At 38.0% G+C, this 11,040-nt stretch overlaps 1 protein-coding gene across 1 annotated transcript; it reads right to left on the reverse strand.

Moving 5' to 3' along the window:
- Positions 1 to 258: 258 nt before the first annotated feature.
- cyth2 (cytohesin 2) lies at positions 259 to 10,404 on the reverse strand. The gene is made up of 12 exons (XM_058647536.1): positions 10,226 to 10,404; positions 7,647 to 7,797; positions 7,076 to 7,142; positions 6,874 to 6,992; positions 6,713 to 6,793; positions 6,352 to 6,464; positions 5,480 to 5,628; positions 5,279 to 5,390; positions 4,523 to 4,599; positions 3,743 to 3,814; positions 3,498 to 3,652; positions 259 to 3,038 (listed from the first exon to the last, which is right to left on the reverse strand). The coding sequence occupies exons 1-12, from the start codon at positions 10,290 to 10,292 to the stop codon at positions 2,951 to 2,953; spliced, it is 1,251 nt and encodes a 416-aa protein (XP_058503519.1). The 5' UTR covers positions 10,293 to 10,404; the 3' UTR covers positions 259 to 2,950.
- Positions 10,405 to 11,040: the final 636 nt, after the last annotated feature.

Consider the following 11,040-nt stretch of genomic DNA (forward strand, 5'->3'; position numbering starts at 1 on the left):
GTGTACAGAGGTTTGTGTTGGTCCAACTGATTCTTTTAACCTTAATGTGTTTCATTTCACTGTTCTTCACATAACTTAATGAACTACTTAAGGCTACAATAATAAATTGATTGGTAAACGACTACTACATTTATTGACAGCTTTGATAATCGACAAAGCTGTATGTTTTTCTTTCTTAAATGTTTTTGTTCTTTCCATATTTCCTTTAACCACACAGCTCAATCAGACAAAAAAGACAAAAACACAACCACCAGTTCGTCATTTCTGTTCACTGTTTTATTGTTCCACAGTAGTTACTGGCAGCAATGTGTCACGGTTTTCCTTTTGCTACATTTACAGATGATTTAGTCATCTTCACCTCACAGTTAACAAAAATAAATAAATACAAAATAAAGGTTGTTTTCTTTAAAAAAAAGAAAAAAGGTGACTCTGGGGTCAAATAAATCAAAAACAGAGGACCGGTTTTGGTTGGAATAATGTCAGTGTTCATGTTTTGTTTTTATGGAAACACCTGTGCTGGACTTTTATTTTTGGCAACTTTGCACTTCAAGAACACCCAGAAGGTGGAGACCTACAGTCAGTCCATGTGACGCACAAACACAACGGTTTAAAATTAGGCCTCTGTCAGTTAGATGAAATTTGGGAGTAAAAAGGCAATCATAGATCTGTGCTTGGATGATCAATCACCAGCTGTGTCTTTAAAACAAGTTCTAAATATTTGTAACACAGAGGAAAAGACCCCATTCATCATCACGCATCACTTTCTCTCTTTTATCAGATGAGCAAATACTGTATATGGTCCAGGACTGTTGCTGCTGTAGCAAGAACTGACCAGCAGATGGCGTTGTATATTTGCAACTCATGCTTCATCCATCAGCATAATACAGTGTGTAAGTCAGTCTGTGTGGCCACCAGTGGAGGGCGCTACAGAGTAATAATGTATCGTCAGTTGAAGTAACAGCATTTTCTGCAAAATGCTAAAATTGATAAAGTGCAGAAGACAATTATTTTTCCTACCATCTAAAAATGCCAACTTCAAGTAACTTCTAGAAACAAAAGTTTATGAACTGGATGTCGAGCAAATCTATCACTGGACACAAATCTAAACTTGTTACTCATTCATTACATCTGAATAATGATACTGGTATGTAATGAATTAAAGATGTATTAGTGTTCCTTGTTTTGATTTGATTTGTATCACTGCTTTATCATGGAAAAATGCAGGACACCAGGCAGCCAATGAAATTCAGACATTCGACTGATAAACTCTTGTGCTTTACCAGGTCAACAGCATGGTCTGGAGTTTAAATCAGACCACTAAACATTTCCTAAATAGCTTCATCTTTTCCAAAGTAACTGCAGCACTATATAATTAACGTTATGCTTAGTTCAGCTTACACATTAAATGCAGTTCCTCCAAGTCAACAGGGAACACTAACACTACCTTCAAATCAGTGCACTAGCACGATCAGCCTCAGTTTATCAACATGCAGGTCTACAGTAGCTCGTACAAAAAAAATCTGATCTTAACAAAAGATAAAGAATAAATTAAATCATTTCTATGTGTATCGTAAACAAATATGCTAACATCTATGTACAAAAAGTATACATTGTAATGAGCTGCCTTTTTTGATTTCATGAAACTTGCTATAGCGGACAGACGCGGCTCTAACGGTTAGATATTAGACAGTTATTGTTAGTGAGGGATGTTGAGAGAGCAGGGAAAGATGAACGACATGTTGTTACGTTACATGTTAGAGGCCGTGATGATTGTTGATCTGTTTAGTGTTATAAAGGAATTGGCATTGACGCCTCCAGACTGGTTTGCTACTTCACTTTTGCTCAAACATGTTAAGAAACACAGAGAACAAATATGTGTCGTCTCTATAAGCTGAAAAACAAGCAGCTCTCTGCGGGGAGAGAAACTTTTGGTGTTTGCCTCCATTAAAAAGGACCAGTGTGAAGGATTTACAGGCATCTATTAGTGATTCTGTGACTCATTCATCTGTCTCAGCTGATTATGCACAAATTAAAACATAATTATAAACAGTGAATCATACACTCTGGTCCTTTAACACGAAAGGGATTTTTGTTTTGAGATCTGACCACATGTGAAGAACAATCAGCAGTTTGGAGATAGAAATCATTAAATCATTATCAATCATTAAATAAGTTATAAATCAAGTAGTTAAGTAGTGATGTTTGCCTCACACAACTGTTACAGTACCTAAGGGTGGACATTAGTAGTAGTTAGTATTTAAAGCCTTTCAATAATGGACACATCTCATATCATGTCAAATCATCTGCCCTGCTTCTCTGACCAAACTTTAGTGAATATTGTGTGTTTGAATGATGAGTTCACATTTAGTCTAGGGTAAATCACAATCAAGAAAGACAGTGTCGCATATACGCAGCATTCATGAGTCCAAAAGAAGAATTCACAAGACCTTATTATCCTGAATTAAAACCATATTCACACTGATGCAGATGAATTGATTTTTTTTAGACTGTTTTCTGAGACTGGCCAACAAATTAGACAAATGTCTTCTGTTAAACAAGCGTTTAAAGTAGCTGTGAAAAGAAAACACACCACCACAAGATTCTTCATCAAAATTAAATCAAAAGTCATGAAAATCATAGGTCTTTTGAAAATCCTTCTTGTCCCCAATGTTTGGTTTAGAAAAGGTGGCCAAGTGTAAATATGAAGGAAAACAGGGAGTAATGTTTTCAATTCATCCAGATTAGTGTGAACATGGTCTTTAACATGTTTCACAGTTCACTTAAATGCTGAATAAGACATGTAGTGAGAGGACAGGACAGATGTGTTGGCAGCCACAGTGGGTGAGCTCTTCAGTCTAGATGTGTTTGAGGACAGGAAAAGAGCAGGGACAAAGAGGTGTGTCCCGCAGTTGGAAAAACAGAGGAAGACAGGGAGAGTGAAGGGAATCATTTACGGTTGTTCCTCCTTCTTCTTCAGTGATATACGTTTCTTTCTGGCTGCAAGCATTTCGTAGAAGGGATCCACACTGACTGCAGATCTGGACGGGTGACACAAAAGTACTGGTGAACTAGTCGTTCATCAAAAACAACATTCTAAAAAACAATGACATTTCTAACATAAAAAAACATAATATAAAACAACAGTTTCAGAGGGTAAGAGAAATGTTGAAAATGGAAATGATTACAGCTGAAGATGAACTCTTATGGATATCTGGACACCATAGACTATGTCTTTACTTTTTTAGTATTTTTTCTGAATGTATTTTCCTCTTGTTTCTTTTCCTTGATTGTACTGTTTTTGTTTGTGATTCATGCATGTATTTATTTCATAAAAGTATAACAGCACCATGAAAATTCATTAAAGTTATAAAGACACAAATGTGGAGATGTATTCATTATATTACACTATGAATTGTTTGGATCAAATAAAAGTTTCTAAAAAGGAGACTAAAATTAGACTCTTAGACAAAATGAGGTGTGTTTGGACACAGTCTTACTTGATGCTATGGATCCATTCATCCTTTTCCTCAGGTGTAGGAGCGGAGATGCGATACACCATGTGGTTCCCCTCAACTACTCTCCCATCAGCCTCCGTCTTACACGCCTTAATCAGCTGACCACGGTTGTTGGGGATGTAAAGCTCAAAGCAGTTCTTTAGAAGAATGGAAAGAGAAGGGAGCCTTGGATTAAAAAAAATGTCCCTACCAATGATCTGTTAATATAATCAAGAATGCAAACATACCGGTTTTCTCGGATCCTCAACCTCGCGTATGCTCAAGTTTTCCAAGGGAATTATACCTCTCGGCTCCTTATCCTGTAAGTGAAACAGTTCAGAGGACAATTAGACATTACAAAATGCTGTAAAGCGGTGGATGTCAGTCAGGGCAGTGACAGTGAACCAGCATGAACCCTGTAAGCCATCAATAATTTCATTATTTACACCTGGGATTTTTATACCGTGACTTGTCAAAACGGCTGCTGTGCAAAGGGCTCATGATTGATGGTGTCTCATAAGTCTGACTTGTGTCTATTCTATTTTTATTATGAGCAACCAAACCAGTTTCCTACCCATAGGAAACTGGTTCACCCACAGAAACCGTGTTACGACTTTTACTACTCCTCCTCTAGATAGTCAAGTTTGATCATCTTCTCGACGCTCCACCAGGACCGAAACCAACCCCGGCGGGGCCGATCCGAGGGCCTCACTAAACCATCCAATCGGCAATAGCGCCGTGCGGTGTACAAAGGGCAGGGACTTAATCAACTTGAGCTTATGACCCGTGCTTACTGGGAATTCCTCGTTCGTGGGAAATAATTGCAATCCCCAATCCCTATCGAGCCCAACTTCCTTACAAATGTGTGCCTTTCGCCTTGAAATCACCTTCCCCAAAATCCATAATAATTTCTCAGAACTGTCGATACAAATACGCTTATGACAGGACATTGTGGTTATGATTCAGCCACCTGTTCAATGAAACTCCTGCATCTACATGATGTGTGACACAAAAAAGCCAGGACTTACTGTGGTGTATTCAAAGTAATAAAGACAATTGTCTGTGAGAATGAACCATCGCCGTTTCCAGGTTTTCACTCGTCCCCCTGAAAAAACAATATCATGATCATGAAGAGTGAAAAGCAGAGGGGAAATAATTCCTCAAGTGGAAGGGATGCTATTAGAAAATAGTCTACTCTCTTACAGCCAACTACATTACTATTTTTTCTACAATAATTTTAACTACAACAACTCTGACTGTACATACCTCCTGAGAAAACAAGCAGCGGCAGTAGAGGGTGGAAATCGCAGGGAAGAAGCAGACACAAAAGGGACCAGAGAATTTAGGGGGAGACAGAATTCAAACAAAGAAAGAGAGAGGGGGAAAGGAGAGGAAGAGAGACTTTATTAGTGACAAACAGTTCACAGGCCCCGCCACGCAAGAGTAACGATCAGATTTTCAGACTGCTCATGGTACAAAACTCTGAGTCTCATGCTCTCCATTGTGCTATGGTAATGCTTCAATTGCAACAATGTGAGCCAACAAATTAGGTGGAGGCAAAGAGCCAGAGAACCTCAGAGACAGGGGGGGGCAGGTTCATCAGAGCACAAAGCCTCAGAAGAGAATAGAGCACAGAGGAATACAGATCATGTTTTCTCACTGGATCCTAAAAAATGCAGCTTTAACCTTTAACACACAGTATGAGTCACAAGTTTAACAGTTCAGTGTAATTACTATGGATGACATGTAGGTAAAACAGATGAGCCTCACTGGCACCATCTTACCAAGTTTTAGAAGCCAGCCCTCTCTGTCAGGGTTGAAGAAGGTGTGTGTCAGGTCATTGCCGTCATCCTCAGGGATCTTGAAAGGCTCGTTTTTAATGCTTTCATAGAGATTCTACGGTGATAGGACAATAAAATAAAAAGTCAAAGACCTTTTTAATTGTCACTTGACCTTATGAAGAAGAAAAATATTTTTCATCATACTCTGAGCAGGTCCTCTGGAAGGTCTCCTCCCTCGTTGATACCTCGGTTCATTGAGATGAAGCGGTCCAGTCCAGGTTTGTCCCTCACATTGGGATTATGCAGGCTTGTGTTGAGCATTATGATGGCAAATGACAGCACATAACACGTGTCTGCAAATTTATGAACACAGCAGTTAGAAGTTTTGGTCTGTATTTTGTAATGTCTCAAAAATCATCTTAAGTTACAAAAGGTTTTGATCACAGCTTTTCTACTAGTATAATTTCTCTGAAAACTAAAAGTTAAAATATGTTTTTAACATGATAACCATCTCCATCTGTTTCCTATGAGGTATTTGGCTCTCAGTGGATATAAAAAAATACATTAAAAGAAGACAAGTTTCAGTACACATTCCTGCAAATAGATTCATATTGTTACATTTTTCCTGTGGCTCTAACTAACAAGGATAAACTGCAACATGCCAACAAAGGGAGGGAGGAAAATGTCAATGCAGTGTAAACAATGGGGGTGTAAACAATCAGTGTCTTGGCATCTCTGTATTTAAGAGTACATGATCTTTAAAGAAAAACACACTGCAGACACCAAATGAAAATTCTACAAGTAAAATAAAAATAACTGGTGGAAACACATAATGGTTTTACAGAATAGTCTCCATGGGTTGACATCCAGGTCATTTCTGGTAAGAGTCATTGTTTGAGTGAGGTGAATTTCCCTTACTTTCACTTACGTGTCCTAACAGGAACCCAAAGAACTGTACATCAAATGTACCCTGAAACATTTAGTGAGTGACTCCTTCCTGCCCTACTGACAAGAAGACCAGGTTGCCACACAGCCTAGGATTTCAAAATGTGGTGTGAGTGTTTGTTTTTAATTACCAGTGCTCTGGAAGACACCCGGGTTGCAGTGACAGTATCTCTGAGCAAAGGCTTCCATCATTCTGTCAATCTTTTGGGCTTCACCGGGCAAACGGAAACTCCACAGGAACTGCCTGCAGAGAAAAGGTCGAGGATTAGGTCAAGCCTCAGAGAACAAACTCTGCAATCAAAGAAGAGTTAAAGAGGAGGGGTGTCTACTTCTCTTTTGTATAGTTGTTTTCCCTCCCTAACTAGATGTGGCATGAGAGTGGGATTTTCCACAGTGGAAAGGGTTTGTTTATCCGAGAATTCCAGGATACTATTCAATTGGATTTGTCCTCTGATCAAAACAAAAAAACTTGCCAAGGTGAAGTCTGTTTACCTAAGGGCCTGGACGAGGTTGAGATCAGTGAACTCATGGAGGTCGACAAAAGCCTGAAGAACTTTGAGGTTGAAGTCATCCCTGCAGAATTGCAACAGAGAGCACAGTTGTAAAGACTGCCATTAAATAAGAAAAAGGATAAACATAAGCAGGTTTAGTACCTTTCTCCCAGGTAATCTCCTATAGCAGTCTTGTTGAGTCCCTCTCCTTTGTACAAAAACTGAGCAACGTCCTCTGAAGTGTGTCTGAGCAGATCGTTCTCCACCAGAAACACAATGCCCTGCAGCAAGCAGAACAAGTCAGTCGCTGTTACAGGTAATACACAATGACACGGACCATAGCCATACAAACACTGAGTTTTACCTTTTTTGGATCCATGTTGAATTTCTTCCTTCCCATAGCCACATGCCTACTTTTCTGTAAAGTTTTACTGCAGAATAAATAAAAAAATAAGCCTTTGCTTTAACTTAAAAACATCAATAATGGTTACTCAAGTTTAAATTACACAGCGATTACATATGACAAAATACAACATAAAGGACATTGTCTCTTAGGTTCCACACAATACACAGCCACTGCTTGACTTCAAAATAAAATCATTTGCTGTCTTGTGTGTCTCCCCTGTATCATCAATCCCACCCAGTCAGGTGATGTGTCCTCTCTTATTTGCTGCTATTTTCACAAACTTAAAAATATGGTGGTGTGTGTCTCTCCCATTCCTCTACCTGGCCATGATGGTAACCACTGGGTGCATCAGTTTTCATTCAACGTTTAGATTTTTCTAACCATCCTGGGCACACACGGTGTATTGCATGGTCAGTGTGGTAGTGTTTGCACTCAAAATTTAATGCGAGAATGAGGGTATACATTTTGAGACACATCAATATTTAGATTTTCGATAGAGCGGCAGTGATACTGTTTATTTTTTTCTTACCTGCCCTCTGTGCTGGTCTCCAGTCCCTCCACCTCCAAAATGGCTTCCCTTAACTCTTCTCTGAGCCTCTGGATCTCTTGGAGCAGGACGCCCTTTCTTCTGCGGATGTCCTCCAGCTCAGAGCGCTCCTCTGGGCTCAGGTCTACTGGGACTGTAAGGGAAGAAAAAAGAATTGCTGCTATGCATGTAACTGGTAACTACAGTATGACCACTTTATTCTATCAGCAACTTACAATGGGAGGGAGTAGAAGAATAGCAGTTGAGCTTTTCAAGATTGATAAAAACAGGTACAATAATAAGGTAAGTGTGAAAACTATTTAGATAGTTTAATGATGGTTTCTAACATGTTGTCTTAATTATATCCATTCATATCCTTCCTGTCACAAGGAATAATGTAAAAATAAATACTGAAAACAGTGTTTTTCTGCAGTCCACTCTTCAGTTTATATAAATAAGGTGAATAGATTTTCATTGTAGGTGTTCAGTGGAACTGTTGTCATTGTGGGTACTTCATTTGCTAATAAAACAGTTATCAATACCGCAACAACTATGTTATTTACAGTCCAAGGCCATTATGTTGACATTCCATTGTTCACTTGATAACAGTTTAACTTTTACAGACCATGATGTCACCAAAGTGAGGGTAACATGGTGCACCAAACATATTCTATAATTTCTTCAACATCAGCAAAACCACTTCTATAAAAACACACACACAAGTCATGCCAGTTTAGCAGGTATCTAATGTAAAATAATGCAACCCAATACAACAGCAATTAAAGAACAAGTTTGTAATGTTCAGATGTGGGTTCAAACTATTTTAAGAGTTAATGTACAAAAAATAAAACATGGCAGCAGTGAAAATAACACTAATAACTGCACCGTTACGTGAATATTTTCACTTAGAAGTAACTTGATTGAAAACAAATTTCATCGCAATACTGTTGTATGTATTTGCCATAGATGTCTGATATATCCTCTGAATTCCCAAGACCATAATATACTCAGTTGTCAGTGTATTAGGTATATAAAACACTCCGCAGTACACTAAGAAGTCACACTGAGATTAAAAATTCTTTTGTGAAAGCTATCCAAGACAGGGTCACTTAATCTATAACATTAGATATAAATAAATACAAAAAAGTGCAACATAGAACAAGGCAGCAATGAATGCCCAAAAAGTCCTGCAATAAACCATGCCTTAGAAAGAAGCTCATTTAGTAAGTGACTTGTGATTCTTAGAATTCTACTGAATCAATTCTGGTCAGATTCTTTAATGAACAGTTTTAAATTCACAGCTGATATTTATGTCTCAATTCATTCTTGACCATATTTACCGTGTTGTTATAATGTGCATTAATTGTGAATGTATTGTCTGCCTGTATGAGCTTCTCATGGTGTCAAATGAGGTCTTCCTTGTGAATTAATAATGCAAAAATTATATCAAACCATCTATGCTGAATCAACTGCATAGGTATTCTGGGGATAATAGTTCTTGGTGCATTAGAGATATTTCTAGTAATCCCCAGGGGCAGTGGTTCTGACATTTTTATACCAAGTACCACCTGAGAAAATATTAAGATCTTAAAGTAACACAGTTATTGCCAACATTAAAATACAGTGGTCTAAAAGGCAGAGCAAAGTCAACAACCGACTTTTCATAGGAGGCAAATCTATTCCCAATATGATAATTTGCTCTCTCATCCTCCTCTTCCTCACATATACTTCAGACACTGGTATAGTGAAATTAGATTAAGATGAAGTGACTGAAGGGGACAGTATTTATTATTATTCAATTTATTTTTTTGTCATTTGTCAAAAGACCTCAGCTCCACTCTGATCACATATACCCTGGTATATACGGTTGAACAGGATTTATGATTTTCCTCCAAGTACCACCAGAGGAAATGTTTGAGAACCATGGCCAAGGCATGGGATACTGACAGTAAAGCTATAAATTCAACAGCACTGCAAACTGCTGCCTACCAAATAACAAGCCTGCAAAAGAGTTTACAATAAAAGTAATCATTCAAAATTCATGAAGGCTCAATATGTTGTAGCACTATACTATAATACACTATAGATATATAGATTATTGGCTTATTCAAAAGGCAACGAGGGGATACAAACCTGTGTGACACTGTTAATCACACAGCTGTTCTACAACACCAAAACCACGCCCACAGTTTGTTTTTACTCTACGGTTTGACTCATACTGCAGTCGCCAAGAATGTCATTACACGTTTCGTTTTCATAAAAGCAGCAATATTCCTTTTGAAAAGCCTGTTTTGTTAAACTTGTGAGGCAGGTCCGGCTGTTAAATGTCTATCGACGTTAGCTTCGAGCACACAATCAATATTTAGTTTTTACAAAGCAAACACACATCCAGACATCTCCATGGCTAATTTCAACCCAAAATGTTTTATGTAACGTGTTTCTAATTGTGTGGTTTTAGAGAAGGCGCTTGGTGGTGTGATCTTAGTATCACATTCACAGAGACACCAGCAGCAAATACGGCTAGCCACAGTAAGCTAGCGACAGAAAACCCGTGCAAACAGCTAGTCAGTAAACACACTTACTGTAGTCCAGGTCATCCATTTTTGGCGCTTTACTTTTAGGCATAAATATTTCAGAGTCGACTGTCATTCAATATAAAAAAATTGGATATATATGTAAATATATCCTCAAAAACTGACTTGGAAAAAACGGACAGAGCCCTGAAACCGAAACGTTGTACCGGAGACAAAGAAGGTGGCGACACCGGAAACAGAGTCTGGGTTTTTACTGGGATACTTCCGGTCAATTGTTTTTCAAAATAAAGTCAGGTTTTGAAGCATTCTGTTTCTGGGCTAGTAAAATGGACGCTATACCAAACAGTATATTGTACTTCGTTTAAAACCCACATTTACATTCACACATATTTTGTAAAAAATATTTTTGTTAAAAGCTTTACATTTGAATGCCATATTTTCAGTTGGACAAAAAAAGTAAAAGTCACTGTATTACAAGTGTGAGGTAGGAAAAGTACTCGTTAGGGTTGTTTGAACAATGCCATTAGGGAGATGTAAAATGTAACTTGTCTAACTTGAAATCACACACAATCTGTCGGTGTTCTAAAGGCAGATAATTAAATTAGAGTAGATTTGTTCTTACTCAAAGAAAATCTTATTCCTATTAACTGTTCATTTAATGTTCTATCAATATTTCTATCATAATTACAATTTATTTGCAGTCTGTCCATTACTGACACTTACTAATCATACCCCAAGATTATCATATCAAATTGGTCTAGAACAACATGATCTGTGATATTGCTACAGCCAACAGTGTTATGGGAGATAATCTGTCTTTTTAGAAGTGTTAACATTTTGGGAAAACGCAAGTGTACATTTCT

Source organism: Solea solea, chromosome 13 (genome assembly GCF_958295425.1).
Source record: "Solea solea chromosome 13, fSolSol10.1, whole genome shotgun sequence".
In the NCBI taxonomy this organism is placed as follows: domain Eukaryota; kingdom Metazoa; phylum Chordata; class Actinopteri; order Pleuronectiformes; family Soleidae; genus Solea; species Solea solea.